Source organism: Lactuca serriola, chromosome 6 (genome assembly GCF_051521515.1).
Source record: "Lactuca serriola cultivar US96UC23 chromosome 6, Lser_US96UC23_V15, whole genome shotgun sequence".
NCBI lineage: Eukaryota > Viridiplantae > Streptophyta > Magnoliopsida > Asterales > Asteraceae > Lactuca > Lactuca serriola.
In genome coordinates, this window is record NC_136413.1 from 15,364,930 (window position 1) to 15,382,202 (window position 17,273).

Sequence of the window (17,273 nt, forward strand, 5' to 3'; positions counted from 1 at the left end):
GATGTTACATTATCAATGCACAACTATCATCCCCAAGCTAAGTACTCTTTTACCTATTAAAAACATGGATTAGAAATTTATACACATAATATTTTCTTGGAAATACAAAAAGAGTTATACAATTCTACATTTTTGCATTCAAGATTTTGTAGTTATTGAAGATGTAAGTGAAGTTTATGTTTTGAGAGATAAGAAGAATATAAAAAAGTTGATTGATAAAAAAAGGAATGAGGATGAAGATTTTAATGATTTTTATTGAATGATATGAAATAGAGTTTCTTATTCAGATGTTCATTTGGTTATTAATGGTAATTTTTTAGGTTTTATTTAGTACAAAGGATGATACCATCTGTTGTAGTGCATGCTTTTGTCTAGGACGAAGTGTTATGTCGTCATATATTTTTCATATTAAATATGGAAGAGTTTGATGAAATTCCATTAAATATGTCGTCATATATTTTTCATATTAAAATGATTGTTTGATTCAAGATGCATATGATACTATTTGTTTGTCATTTAACAAGATAATAAATAATGATGATGAGTTGAATAAATTTATAAAGCAGCTTCAGGAGAGTAATAATGATATTCTTTTATGTACTTCATCAAGGGCATATTTGAATAGATCGGTTCACATTGAGAACACACTTAGAGCACCGATACATGATGTTATCAACATTCACAACCTAGTAGGGATTAGAAACAAAGGATGGGCCAGTGGTAAAAGAATCAAGAGCATTAGAGAGAAAGCAAATGAGGCATTCAAATATGGTTCCAAGATATGCAATTCACTGTGAATTTTTACAAACACTTTTAAATTCATAATGTGAATCAATATTACAACATAAAAATGTAATGCGAATCAATATTTTCAATGTGACTCTTTAAGAATTCAAAATATGAAGCATCGTTATAGAAATATGATCTTTGAGATACAGATTCACACTGTGAATTTACATTTCATAACACAATAAATGTAAATTATACCATAATATGAATTTACAATGTAAATCAATATTTATAGTAATATGATCTATAATGCTGATTTACTCTTTAATAATTCACCATGTGAAGCACCATTATAAATATGATCTCTTAAATACATATTCACAATGTGAATTTTAAATTATATCACATTGTAAAGTTCTAATATGATCTCTTAAATACATATCCACAATGTAAATTTTAAATTATACCACATTGTAAAGTTCTAACGTATTGTTTTATTCTCTATATCTTCATTTCTTTTTTACTTATACTTGTTGGTTTAACATCTTTCACATTTTTCGACAATTTCATTATTTTTTATAATCTTTATTTTCCTTCTTCTTTTCTTGTTTTTATATTTTTGAATAACAAATTAAGTTAAATATGAATTGGATCATATGAGAATAGTCTGGTAAACAAAATATATAAAGGAATAAACATAAGTGATAAAAAAGTAGTTTCAAACTATTTTTTTCAAAATAATAATAATAATAAATATGGTAAATTACACCATTCGTCCATCGTACACGTTAGAAAGCGTGTTTAGTCTCTATTTTCAAAAATTAATTTGGACCGTCCCTTATTATTTTAGAGCCTACACGCTTCATCCCTCATTAATTTAAATTTGTACGTTGTATCCCTTTCCAACTATAAAATGACTATATTGCCCTTAATATTTTATTATTACATTAATCATAAATTATTTTATATTAAATAAAAAAGAAAAAGAAATTAAATACCCTAACCCAACCTCCCCGTTCCCTTTCCCCCTTTCCTTCCACATTTTTTCTACTTCCTTCGTTTCCAGGTTACTAAACCCCACCATCACTTCATCGGATTCATCTTTTGCGGAGGAACATCGCCTGAACGATTCCATCTCTTCCTGCGAGCATCAAGACACCCCAAATGAAGAACCGTCGATCGCTTTCTATTTCTTCTCAAGTCTCAATCAAGAATTTTCAAACTCTTTCTTTCTTCTTTGTTCGAATCGGAGGCAGAGGTGGCCAGTATCTCCGGCGACATGGTTACAGAGGGAAGAAGGGTTGAAGACCATTTTAAATTTGTTCAAATCGGCACCAAGTACAAATCTTTCAGATATGATAAAATCTAAACGATAGTTTCTTTCTTTATTTTCTGTTTGTTTTATCAATTCCCAGACTTCAAACTCATAAAGATGCAAGGAGTGGTTTTCCATTTCTTTCTCTCATCATTGATTTCAATTTCGGAATTCATGGTGTGGAGCTCAGCACCAATTTTGATATGTATGCGTTTACTGGAGCTCTAGGGCTAGAACTCATGTGAAGCTACCATACCACCATATTAAACAAAGCTCTAGGTTCGAATCTAAGAGGGTTTCAAATAAAATTTAAGATATATTAATGGATTGTGGTCTAGAGGTGATTGATGGTGTCGGAATAGGTACAAGGTGGTGGTGACGGAATAAGAGAAGGAAACAGAGGGTGAAAAGAAGGAGAGTATGTGAGGTGGTGGGACCCACTGAGATGGTGGGATGGTAGGTGGTGGTGCGGAGGTGCTGGCGGTGATAAGCGGTGGTGTTGGAGGTGCTGGCGTTAGGTGGTGATTACGGAGGTGTTGGCGGTTATATGTGGTGGTTTATGGAAAATCTTGAGATGGGGAAATGAAAATAGATGGGTAGGGATATATATATATATATATATATATATATATATATATATATATATATATATATATATATATATATATATATATATATATATATATATATATATATATTTATTTTTAATTTAAAACTGATAAATAAACAAAATTAAATGAAAAATTAAATTATTAAGGGTAAAAAAGTCAATTCATGTCAATAGGGACTAAGCGTGTAAAGAAACATAAATAGAGGGACGGTCCGAGTTAATTTTTGAATATAGGGACTAAACACGCTTTTTGGCATGTTTACGAGGGACGAACGGTATAATTTACCTTAATAAATAAATAAATAAATAAAAACTAATGTTTAGAATGAACATTTTCGATCTCGAAAACCAATTAGTATTCGTTTATAGAAATTATACATGTAACATTCGTACCATATTAACTAAACACGCTTTTTGGCATGTTTACGAGGGACGAACGGTATAATTTACCCTAATAAATAAATAAATAAATAAAAACTAATGTTTAGAATGAACATTTTCGATCTCGAAAACCAATTAGTATTCATTTATAGAAATTATACATGTAACATTCGTACCATATTAACTAAACACGCTTTTTGGCATGTTTACGAGGGACGAACGGTATAATTTACCCTAATAAATAAATAAATAAATAAAAACTAATGTTTAGAATGAACATTTTCGATCTCGAAAACCAATTAGTATTCGTTTATAGAAATTATACATGTAACATTCGTACCATATTAACTAGGTGTGAGACCGATGTATTACATGAGTTTATTTAAAATAAAAACTAAATATAAAATTCTAAACATTTAAGAAGTTTGAATCTATAAGAAAAATGAAAAAAAAAATATTGAATTATAAAAATTCAAGTGTTTTTTTTTTAATTTATAGAAATAATCTAGATAAATAATTAAAATAAATTAATAAAACTTTAATTTCATAATTTTGAAATTAGAAGGAAAGTTTATAAATGAAATTGATATACATTTATTATTACATTTAATATTATGTGGAATTTAATAAAATGAAAAAACAATAAAATGACATGTGAAATAAAAATTAATTTAAAATTATAACAAAATTACATGTGCCAAAATGAATGAGAATGTGACATATGGCAAAAGTATCTTTATTTATTTATTTATTTATTTATTATAATAGAAGTAGATTCACAACAAGCTATTGTTTATAGAAAACGATTTGAATTTTTTTAGATTAATTTTATTGAAATTATTCCTTCCATATTTGTTGTTATTTGATGATCCACGACTAATTTTATTCTTGCAATATGATTTAGATTCATATTAACATATGAATTATTCCTTCAATTTGAATAATACAGATTCACATGAAATTAAGGTTTACAGAAATTTTGTCGAAATTCATAAAATAGTCAAGTTTCATCAACGATTAATACATTTATGGATAGAAATCTGTGTTCAATCGTTATTAATTTATTTAAATCTGTGAGAAAAAAAAATGTCGGAATATCATTAAATGAGACGAAAGATGGTGAAAAGTTACATTCAATGACTTACCTTCGGGATTCATGATTTTGATGAATTTCCAGCGATGATGACGATTGACTCAGGTGAATCGAGTCATCGTCGGTGCATGGACTGTCTTCTTTCGAGAAAAATGGCAGTGAATTCATTGATTCACTGTGTGTTCGTAAAATGTAATTTTGGGGCAAGAAGGATTGTTTTTGAAATCTTCTCCGTTACAACCGTTAACATTGTAAACGGAAACGAGAATTCTGCTTTTACTTAAATGTCCCTCAAACTTCCGTATTTTGTAATAACCAACTGCACACTATTGTTTTTTAGACTTTTGCAACTCAAATCTAATGGTTATTTTTTTTATCCAACCATTTTAATAGGCTCATTTGTTCCTTGATCCATATAAATAACTCGTTTGTGACTCACTAGTACCATTTTGGGGATACTATGGTCCAAATACTTCGTTCCTTGATCCTTTTTTCTTTTTTTCTTTTTTGTGACTCGCTAATACAAACTATGGTACTATTTTGGACATACGAAACTCACATCCGTGGTAAATAGAGAAGATAACACAAGGAAAGTCACTAGGAGAGTAATTAAATCATTCATGTGAATAGTAGACACTACTCTATTAGTTGTCTATAATACTGATTGATTTTTATCAGACTTTTTATTTAGCATTTTGCATTAATGTTGTAATTTGAGAAATATGGCACTTTCCACAACATTTTGAGAAAATATTTGTTCTTAAAATTGAGTAAACAATATTTCCAAACAACCCTACAAGAGATGTTACACTCAGCATTACACATCAACCACCAAAAGACACAAGAAAAGTCCTTTTTTTTCTAGTTTTTGGATCATCCACAAGACACAAAGAGAAAAAAAAATATAACAAAAAAGTTAATATACCTTTTTTTTATCCAGTTCCAAACCTTTTTAATTGTCATGATATGTCAAAATTAAAGATGCACATATATATCCACGGATAGAACTGAACTAGTATCCTTTTTTTAAAAAGATAACATGATTCACTCTTCAGCATTGATTCCAAAAATCCTGACTTTATGCATATGTGGGAATTTGGCAATCACCAACACAAAAACTGCTATTGTGTTCAAGAACAGCATTGGGTTCTGATAATCGGTTGTGTGTGATGCTATCAAGTATCTGCACAATAAAAAAAAATGATCACATTTATTCACACAACAAATGATCTTAAAATAATTCAAGTGATTGTTTTTCTTGTTGAATTTATAGGCTTAATGGGTTAAGTTCTCAATTTGGACAGCTATACATGGTTGTTTCTTATTTACTTAATTCCTGATGGATATTGTGAAATTTGTTTTATGTAAAATGGTCTTATTTAGAAGGGTTATTCAGTCTAGAAAAGAAACAGATCATATGCACACATGACACAACACACTGGACAGTTTTCTTTTTGACTTGATGGACTTAATGGGACAGATATACAGAGGTGTTTCTTTTTTACTTAATACATACGGAAGGTCTTAATAGGTTGAGTCACATCCATTCAGAACTCCTTTTTACCTATTTACCCTTCACCCTCACTTCTTTTGATTTGATCCTAAACAGAAGGGTGAAATGGTCATCTACGCTCAATGAAGATTCATTCTGTCTTAAACAAGAAACAGTGTTTGTCCATTCAGCACTTAATACATAAAACACCTAATGTGGAAAAATTCAATAGAGCAGAGTCTGCACTCTAACAAAATTCAACATTCAATAATACCAAAACATAATCATGGTGATATGACTTATGAGCTTTAAGGCCCTGATTACAGGCTTAAAAGAAACTGAGAGAACTTACAGCACTACAGGCACAACAGTAAGAAACTTCCTGTTGCGAGTGAGCTGCTTGCCACTGTCAATTTGCTCCCACCATGTCAACCTGTTGTAGATACCTTGGTCATCAGCAAAAGGTGTTCCTTTCTTCCAGTGAAAGAAGTGATATGTAACCTAATAGAAAAACAAAGATTAGCACTTAAGTTTATCTAGATACAAACAAAATTCCATGCATATGCAAGCAACATATGATGGAGATTGGAGCATGATGACTAGGTTGGTTGGTCTTAAGAAAATGTAGCTTTTTTGGTGACAAATACACCTATTGAGAACAAAGGAACAACAAATACATATGCCTTTGATATATCATATATATAATGGCATATAAGCATGAGTGCAGGGTCTCATCAATAAGCTCCAGTATACCTCCCACAGTAGCACCCAATTCCTCCCAAAAGATAACTTATGGTGATTCTCATACAAGTAAGAGTGACAACTCATAACAATAGTTCAAGCTCAAACCAGTTTCATCTGTATCAGCTCTGAACAGCTTATCATAGAACTCAAACCCTAAGTAGATGTTGCAGATCTTTCAATACCAAAGGATTTACTTGCAACACGTAGAAAGCACGAATCAACTCTAGTTATCTTCTTCTATCTCCACTTTTTGCGATTACAAGTATAGATCTAAATTCGTCATAGCATGAACTTTAGTTATAACTAATAAAACAATCATCAACACAGATCAAGCAAACTGCACAGAATGTTCATACTTCAAAACCCTAAAATCAGATAGAGTAACATCATAATTCCATCAATACAAACAAAATTAAAGCAAATTGACTCTACCGCGATCATAACAAGGTGATCAAGCATGTCGGCATGTTGAACTAAAATGAAAATCGGAAACATATGAAATGAAATCAGAACAAATGAAATAAGAAGTATACCAGAGCGTGACAGAGATTAACAGTGGTCCAGGCCATGCCAGGAGAACAGCCGGAGACGGAGAGAACGACGAGCCAAGCAAAGAATAGGATGAGTATGTAGGTGGTCCAAACGCCGGGGTACATGAACCACTCGGTATTTCTGTTGAGATCCGTCGGCGGCACCGCTTGGACATACAAGTTGGCCATTTTTGGGACTTCCTGTAGGAGAATTGTGTGGTGTATCCCTGTAAAGTTTGGGTGTGTGTGTGTGTGTGATTGATTGTAAAGTAGTTGTATGTAGGTCAGAAGGTGGTGCGTGGTGGTTGTAGATGGTCGGTGTGTGGACTGGAAGAGATGATTGTTGCTTGGTGATGGTAATTGGTAACGGCGATGGTGGTGGTAATTATTAGCACGCAAAGTTAGACATTATTTAAACGCATAACCAACCATATATAAATTCGATATTATCCTGTAATATATATACATATTATTCCATGTTTTGTTAAGAAAAGAAAATTTTAATCATTTCGTTAATACGAAATAATATATTTTTTTTTTTTAAAAAAGCTAAACTACTATAAAATATTATAATAAATATAAACACTATGATAAAATAATATTTATTACTTTGTATCAACTTTGATAATTTATACGGTTATTGATAAAATTAGTTATCAAAGTGTCCATTTTGTTGATCATTGAATATCAAATTGGGGTAACTTAAAACATAAAGTCCCAAATATGTCACCATCTACCGATTGGAGTACGTTTCTAGGTTGTTTGTCGTGCACCGGCTATTATAAATATTGTATTATGTATTTAGCGTGTATGTTTAGCCCGTTGTAACCCAATGTATTTGTATATATTCTAATTAATAAAATCATAATCATTCATGGGAAAATAACATCAAACATTGTATCAGAGCGTGATTCCAAAGAACCTCACTTACATACCCTTAAACGGATCCTTCGATACGTCAAGGTAACTTTGGATCATGGTCTTTAGTTACATTGTTCCACCACATCGAGCATCATTGCTTATTTAGACACCGACCGAGGTGGATGACAAGCCACACGACAGTTTATGAGTGGTTATTGTGTTTTTCTTTCTAGATGACAATTTGTTGTCATGGTCGTCAAAGCGTCAATCTACCGTATCTAGATCAAGTACTGAAGCTGAATATTGTGGTGTTGCAAATGTTGTTGCAGATACATGTTGGCTTCGCAGCTCTTACATGAACTTCATTCTCCTCTCAGCAAAGCAACTATTGTGCATTGTGACAATGTAAGTGTGGTATACTTAGCCATCAATACGGTGCAACATCAACGTACAAAGCATATTGAGATTGACATTCACTTCATATGTGACAAGGTTGCAATCGGTCATATAAGACTTCTCCACTTTCCCTCTTCTCTTCGGTACACAGATATCTTCACGAAAGGGCTACCAACTTCTTTAATCTCTGATTTTAGATCCAGTTTGAGCGTTTGATGTAGACTTCCCGCTCAAACTATGGGTGTGTATTAGTGTATATAGTGCATTATGTATTTAGCATGTATGCTTAGCCCATTGTAGCCCATTGTATTTGTATATATTATGATTAATGAAATCATAATCATTCATGGGAAATAGTATCAAACAGTTGTGAGTCTATAATAGAAATCTATGTGGTTCACTAACCAAGTTTGGCCCTTGGGCCATGGCTAGTTGGAAGATGATGCTATTATATTCAATTTGTTGACTACAATTATACAATTGGAAATACGAAGTCAATTTATGTGGATTGGTTTAATGAGCTTCTATTTGAACGGATTAGTGATGAAGTAGTACCATAAAGGCTAATGAGATGGCTATATTGTCTGAAGAAGTCGACGAGGCAGAGTATTCAATTTCAGCAAAAGATATTTCCTGCGAGCATGTTCTTCAAGATAAGGTAAATCCAATCTTTTAGCAACACAATGAATGGTAAATTTTTAAGTAAACTTCGTCCTGGTGGTGAAGCCAAGGAAGATGTACTTAGTTGAATCTAATGTAGTTATTGGTCATGGAAATTCTAAAAAACATGTTTTTCCTTTCCATGATACTAACCAACATTGGAAGTTAATGAAACCATTTTTAGGAATGAGATTTGAATCTTCGAGTCAATTGAAATAATGCTTACAAAACTATGCATTAATTAATGGTTATAGACATGCGTGGCAAAAAAATGAACATTGGAGATTGTTAGTTAGATACAACAATGGCGAAGATGATATGTTCATTGTTCATTTAGGTTGTGGGATTCTAAATGAAAAAGAATATGTATTAAATTCAAATAAAATCTCTTGTCACTAACCACTATACCTCTAGAAGTTTCATAGTAAGTAACAATTATTTAATATAAAAAGATTGAGAAATATTATCAAAGGGGATTTCTAGCAAACCAACACTTCTTATGAAGGCAACTTGAACTTACCATCACCAATAAATTCAATATAAAGTCAATTTATCTTAACGTTTTTAATGCTATATCAACAAGACGAATGTTCCAACATTAAGTTAACATGAAAACAAGATGAATGAAAAAAAGAATCAACTCATTTGGATCAAATATGTTGTTAGAGTATCAAACTCAACAAATAAAAATGGTACAATAAGCTCCAAAAACACTATTATATTACACTAAAAAGTAGGAGAAATCTCCAGAAAAATCTCAATGCTGGGAATTTTTTTTAATAAAGTCTTAATGTTTTTTTAACATAAAAGTTCTAAATATTTAACCTTTTGAATAGAAGATTTCAAAAAACCGATTAATTTATTCACTTTAGACATTTTGACCTTTTGAACAGGTCATGGGACCACATCTTTAATTTTTGCAAAATAATAGGACTTTTCTGCACATTTCGTCAAAATTTGTATATAATGTATAAACATATTTTTTATGTATTTATATATATTTTTACGTATTTATGTATTTTTTTAAGCTTTTATATGTATATGTTTACAGATTTTTATATATTTTAAATGTATAACCGTATTTTTTACGTATTTATATGAAAATTTTAAAGTATTTTACATCTTTTATGTGTTATTTTTTATGTATTTATGTATTTTTAAAGTTTTTATATAGATGTTTATGTATTTTTATGTATCTTACATATTTTATGTGTTTTTTCTATGTATTACGTATTTATATGTATCTTTACGTATTTATGTATTTTTTAAAGTTTTTTATATAGATGTTTATATATTTTATGTATTTTAAATGTATAACCATATTACTTTTATGTATTTATTTGTTTCTTTACTTCAATTCGTATTCACTATTTCATTCAATTCTCAGCTTCTGCGAGTATGTCTATATGATTTTCTAACATAACCACATATTTTAAGTTGTTCTCATTCACTTATCTTGAAATTAAACATTGAATTAAAAAACAAAATAATAATATATGCACACATGAAAACTTATAAGCGAAAAAGTTTTTCGATTTTTAATTCGAAAACTTATAAATTATTATTTTGTTTTTTAATTCGATAATTTCAAGATAGGTGAACGGAAAAATATTAAATTATGTGGGTATATAGGAAAATCATCTAAACATACTCGAAGAAGCTGTGAAAATTGGATGAAATGGTGAATACGACTTGAAGTAAAAAATACAATAAATACGTAAAAATAATACGGTTACACATTTAAAATGCATAAAAAATACATAAATATCTATATAAAAACCTTTAAAAAATACATAAATATGTAACAATACATATAAATACGTAATACATATAAATACGTAATACATAAAAAAAACACATAAAAATATGTAAAATACTTTAAAAATACATATAAATATGTAAAAAAAATTATGTTTATACATTTAAAATATATAAAAACGCATAAACATTTATATAAAAAAATAAACTTAAAAAATACATAACTCTTGTTTGTTACCAGGGACAACAACATGTATTAAAGTGTCGTCAATTGCACCAACTGCTCATTTGAAAACTCGTCGTAGCCTCTTATTTTGTCCCAAAATGTTTGGAGTTGGATTAAAAGAATTTGGCACTATAACTCTTGTTTGTTATAAGGGACAACAGCATGTATTACAGTGTCGTCAAGTGCACCAACTGCTCCTTTGAAAACTCGTTGTAGCCTCTTATTCTGTCCCAAAATGTTTGGAGTTGGATTAAAAGAAGTTGGCACTATAATTTCATGTGCGGAAAGCAACATTTTGGTCACACCCCGAACCGTGATAACAAATGGCGGAAACGTCCGGGGGCGGATGACGTCATGCGTAGTATCACAACAATTGCATCATAGTAATCAAAGTAAACACAACCATTACATTATAATATGAATATTTACATCTGTTTGGAAACATAGTTTGTATACAACAGTATATGACAAAAGTAAAAGACGTGACTCCAAGGTGCTCCGTTTTCTCCAAAAGCTAGAAAGGGTACATGTCTATTGTTGTCCTGAGAATACAAGCGGTTTTGAAAATGTATCAGCATAAAGCTGGTGAGTTCATAAGCAATATTTTTGTATTGAAAACTAGTCACTGAATTTGTACAAATGATTTATTTTCATTATATGTAAAACATCGTTTGTATCGAAACTCTGGTTACCACCAGTATGTAAGATGAGTTCCGTTTGAAAACCCTGGCTACTACTAGTAAGTAAAGTATGTTCCGTTTGAAAACCCTGATTTCTGTTAGTATGATAGGTACTGTGGTTTGACCGAGAAAATCCTTTATTTTCCTTGTTGTGTGAGTGGTTGCTTTAATGTTTCTGTAACGGTAAGGCATAAATATAATCCATATTTATGTGATTAAAGCTATTGTTTGTGAACATTGTATTATTACGTAAAAGTTTCGTAGCTATTGGCGAGTTTTATGACCATACTTCAACTTGATACGACGTGAATTCGGATGCCGATATCCTTTATTACATTTGTCACCCGTAGACATGTCGGTCCGACTGTAGCTAGCAGCCAGGTGTGGGATAGTCAGTCCCGTATGGATCTATACACAAAAGCCACACTTTCCCTCCAGGAAATTCTGGTTCATAAGGGTAGTCATCCACTTAGTTAATGTTGTAAGCGCCCAAGGACGTGTCTCCCATATATGTCAACGAATTTACGAGTAATAATATAAAAAATGTAATGTTCTTTGGTACTTGAATTCGAGGTTTGCTTTGTAGAGTAAAAATAATTATATTTAAATAATTATTAACTATTTTACTCTTGTGATGTGTCATAAACTAAAACTGTCATAGTTTATTTTTAGATCCATGTAAGTTGTTTGTATTCGTAGAACCAGTAATGAAGTTCCCAAACTATACCTATTATAGTTTGACTGAAAAGTTATGTTCCTGATATGCTCCGAAAACTATGCAATTTTGATTAGAAAGCGACTCTCATGCTTTGCATGTTACAAAAGGGATAAAGTATCTAATTGGTTTATAAAAATCCATTAACTTGTGTAAATTGCATAAGTTTTACTTGTTGAAAACATTTATATTTTTAGTTCTCAAAAGTTCTTGTGTTTGGCTTGTATCCCCACCCCCCCTGAAAACGTGTAAAAACATTAAGAAAAGTGTAGGGGTATGAACTCACAGTTTGTTGGTTGCAAAGGATTGAACTGGGAGATCCTTAAGTCGACGCACGTGACACTGAACGGAATCCTAAGATCAAATAAATACATATATGTATCTAAATTAGAGATTTTCGTTAAATAAAGCGTCAAGCAAACACTTGGTTTCGGTTAAGGAATGTTACCGGGACTTGGTTGAATTGAGGAAACAGGCTTTTCCCCACGAAAGAGCTGTTTACGGTCGTATATGGGGTTTACGGCCGTGAACAAGGTTTGTGGTCGAAAACTGGGTTTGCGGCTTTTGAAGATCTGAAGGATTACGGCCGTAAACTCAAGAACAAAGGTGCTTGTTTTCGACGAAAAAGTGTTCCAGAGGCTCCCAAACGACCCCAAATGACGATTTCTAGTGTTTTCGGGTGAAAATGAGGGCTTTTTGGTGTTTACGATCAAGAGAGTTAGAGAGAGAAAGTGGGTGTTTCCGGTCAAGAAGGTTCAAATGAGTGTGGGGGTATGGTATTTATAGGCCAGGGGGTATGGTCGGTGGTGGGGGTCCACCTGGCACCGACCGTAAATAGGGTTTACGGCCGTACACGAGTTTACGGCTGTAAACCCGTCCTGGCCGTGAACTCGGTGTTTTCGAGTGAGGTTTCGTGTTTTCGCGTGATTTCCGGTTTACTCAGACTTCTATAAAGTACATACTATTTATTTAAAAACATAAAGTCTTTCCCAAACCAATAAATTTGACGGAGTTTCATAAAACCCAAATTTTATAAACGGAAATCGGGTAAAGATAACGGAAAAAGTTTCGGGTTGTCACAATTTTCTCCAACACTTCATGAATTTTTTTATGAATTATTTGTTTTGAGTGTTGAAATCTTCAATTGATAATCACGTAATGTTGGTTATGGCCGATCATCATAAAAAACATAGCCATCTTTTCCTCAACGAATACATGTTTGCTATGCTTTAACGAGTAATTTACTATAAAATGAGCACATAGCCAGTCAAAAGATTCATGGGACATGAGTAGTACTTCAACACATTGTATAGGATTACGTTCCAATAACTCTAATGTGTATTCATGTTGTAACGACCATAAAAATTTCGACCAATTTAAACTTTTCAAAAACAACCCAGTTTCATTAAGTTATTACAAAAAGGTTTTCAATACAATTGTTTCAGAGTTTTCCCAGAACCACATCACAAAACATAATCATGAGGAGCGGTACGATCACGCATTTACCTTGCCACGGTCTCCTGAAGAACCTGAAAAAGAAAAACATTAAACCACAACTGTAAGCCCGAAAGCTTAGTGAGATACCCCCAAAATACCAACCACATATACCATACACGCACAACATGCCATATCATAATAGAACACAGAACAGCCATGCACTTCGGGTCTACTGTGTGACTGGTCCGCCCGCACTGGGCCTTCAGTCCACCTGATCCACCCTCCGAGTCTATCCACATACATCGAGTCTACAGTGTGATTGGTCCGCCCGCACCGGGCCTTCAATCCACCTGGTCCAATCTCTGAGTCTACAGTATGACTGGTCCGCCCGCACTGGGCCTTCAGTCGGCCTGGTCCACTCTTCGAGCATCGGCACGTATGGTCCGCCCTCTTGGGGCCTACAGCCTATCCGGACCACTCGCTGGGCCTTTGGGATAACCGGTCCGCCCTGGGTATGTTGCCCTACAGCACAAAGCAGGACCCGCCTCAACCCAACTCCAGTCCAACAACCATGTGCACATAAACATTCAATCATATAACAAATCACATCCAATCATACCGATCTAACATATCACATAGCATAACATCATCCTAACCAGGATACCGACCTAACCGGTCACTAGCATAGCATCATCCTATATACCAGGATACCGACCTTAACCAGGTCTCTAACATATACCATCCTAACCAGGATGCAAACATAGCAAAGCAATAACATAACAACGATACCCGGATCACAATCCGATAAAGGGCCGGCCTTGGTGTCGTAGACCCTGTCGATATAGTGAGGATAACTCACCTCGCAACTGTCGACTAAAAAGATAAGCCCAAGCTGCCCCAACCACTGACACGATCTCCACCCCTAGCCAACACCAAAACACTGAACTCAAAACAAATGCCAACAATTACCAAAATATCCCTGGAAGACAACTGGTCAACCCTTGGTCAAAGTCAAAGTCATCCTCCTGACTGACTCTACTCGCCGAGTCAACCCGATGACTCGCCGAGTCCCCATACTCAGAACTTCCCCAATCCGCGACTCAACTCACCGAGTCACCCCGAGACTCGCTGAGTCCCACAACTCTGAGTACTTTCTCACTCAACTCACTGAGTCATCCCTTGACTCACCGATTCACGGCTCAACCAAAAGAAGGTTAGGACCTCACGACCAGACTCGCCGAGTCCAAGGCTATCTTCAACCAACTCGTCAAGTTTCTTCCCACCTTCAAGCAACTCACCGAGTACACCCTTGTGACTCGCCGAGTACCCCTAGATCTTAATCCATACAAAAGCTTTCCAAACCCTGCAGATGATCCAAACCATAGATCTACCCTTCTACAACCCATCCATCACGTAAAGTGGCAAACTTTACGTGAATCCATAGAGATCTAAGCACATAACACTCTAGGGTTTGGGTTTGGGACAAAAGGGGTTCATCAACCATTCAAGAACAGGGAATTTAATGCTCTCTAGACCTCCTCCATTCCAAATCTGAGGTAGCAACCTCAGATCTAACCTCCAACTCACAAAACCACAAGCTATTATTTCCAAATGCTCCAAAAATGATGAATCTAGAAGAATAACAGCCCAAGAAACGAAGTAATACCTCAAAAGAAAGCTCCAACAGAAGGGAAATCTGAATCCTTGCAAAGCCCCTTGCTCCAAACCTCTTAGCCTTCAAAAATCTCTTCCACAACACTCTTTCAAGGCCCCCAAAGCTCACTAATTCACTCACAATCGAATATTAGGGTTTCTGGACTTCAAGGAAGAGTAAAGAGGTTGGGGAGAGGGTATAATGTCCTTTAAATAGGGCTCATCCTCCGAAATTAGGGTTTTCTCCACTCAGCACCAACTCGCCGAGTCCAGCCGCCGACTCACCGAGTTGGCCACTTAACACGCGACCAGAGTCGCGACCCTACTCGCCGCCGAGTTGCCCTTTTACATTTACACTTTGAACCCTGAACTTGCACTCTTGAACTCGGGATGTTACACATGTCCCGTCATTTCTGAATCATTGTCCAGCACTCGTTTCACATCCCTCTACCGAAAATAGCGGACATACAAGTACATTAGAATTATGAGAAGTATCTTTTTGTTGTGATCCATTAGGAACCTATTAATCAACACAAGTATAAAATTAAATTTAACATTAACTAAAATTCAAGTAGCAAATAACATAAAATTCAAATACCAAATAACATAAAATTCAAGTACCTAACATAAATATAATTCAAGTACAAAATAAAATTCATAACCAAATTACAATAGCAAAAACATAACCACATAGTTCCAACACAAATATGTAAACCTAACGACAATCTATCCATCATTTAAAACTCCTAAACTTATAGCAATCAACTTGATCCTTCCTCTTAATATTTGTGGATCATTGGGTAAATTTACCCACATCTCTATTATATTCATTGCCCTCCAAAATCGTGATACACAACAGAGCGTATAGGGTCTATTGGGCCTAACTCAAACAACTCTAACTTCTCTAAATATTGAGGAATTGTAGGCCCTTTAGTCAAATGTCGTAGAGTTTTTTGCATATCTAGTGCTAAATAGTCAACAGTAATAGGAGCTTTAGGTGTAGAAGGTGGTTCAGGTGAGGCACTAGGCGCTCGAGCTTTAGGAGTTAAGGTTTATCCCTTTTGTTGGGGTTACCAGAAGGTGAAGCAACATAAGGTGAAACAAAAGAAGGTGGTGGCTGAGTAAAAGGCTCGCTAGTATGATGGAAAAAGTAATCATCATCATCTATGTTAACAGAAAGGGTATCCATAAGCTGTAGTGATGGGACATGACAAGAAGATGATCCATGTCCCGATGGTGTTTGGGATATGTCATAGCTGAGATTACCAGAGGCACTGTCTCCATCAAAGAGATTTGCACAAAGCTCTAGAAACAACAATGATACAATTTTCAAGGAAGCGGCCTTCAGATGTGCTTAAACCAAATCAATGTAACAAAAGTAGTATAAGAATATTTGCCAACTATATACATAAATATTAACAATATATATATATATATATATATATATATATATATATATATATATATATACAGACACACACACCTTTTTAAGCCCTCCCACTCATCGCCCGTTAAGTTAAAAGTGTTTGTTTGAGGATTGTAAAGGTTGCCAATTTTGTTTTCAAGTATAACTATCCAGTGTATTTGGCTTTAAGATTGTCATAAACGTTTTTCAATGGTCTTTGAGTCAAATCCACACCATAGTTTCCTTGATAATTGTTCCTAACTTGTTCCATGAATATTTGTGCAAGCTCATACCTTTTCTACCCATAGTGTTTGCTTCTTCAGTACAAGTTTGCAATAAGAATTTTATTTGTTCATTGGTCCATGTATGTTGATATCCTATTACTAATAACAAAAAATAACATATGGAATTCATACCTCAACAAACATAAACTTATAACAACAACTTTCAACATAACAAGAACTTTTATTGATTAAACTAACAAATTTAAGCAAAGATTATTCACTTTTTAGCATAACAAGAACCTCAATTGATGAATTCCAATAATATTTATCACATTTCAACAACAATCTATGACATTTCAACAAA

At 33.6% G+C, this 17,273-nt stretch overlaps 1 protein-coding gene across 1 annotated transcript; it reads right to left on the reverse strand.

Moving 5' to 3' along the window:
* Window positions 1-4,868: 4,868 nt before the first annotated feature.
* On the reverse strand, window positions 4,869-7,300 carry LOC145058033 (uncharacterized). The gene is made up of 3 exons (XM_079005952.1): window positions 6,898-7,300; window positions 5,973-6,121; window positions 4,869-5,311 (listed from the first exon to the last, which is right to left on the reverse strand). The coding sequence occupies exons 1-3, from the start codon at window positions 7,081-7,083 to the stop codon at window positions 5,173-5,175; spliced, it is 474 nt and encodes a 157-aa protein (XP_078862078.1). The 5' UTR covers window positions 7,084-7,300; the 3' UTR covers window positions 4,869-5,172.
* Between the last annotated feature and the right edge of the window lie 9,973 nt (window positions 7,301-17,273).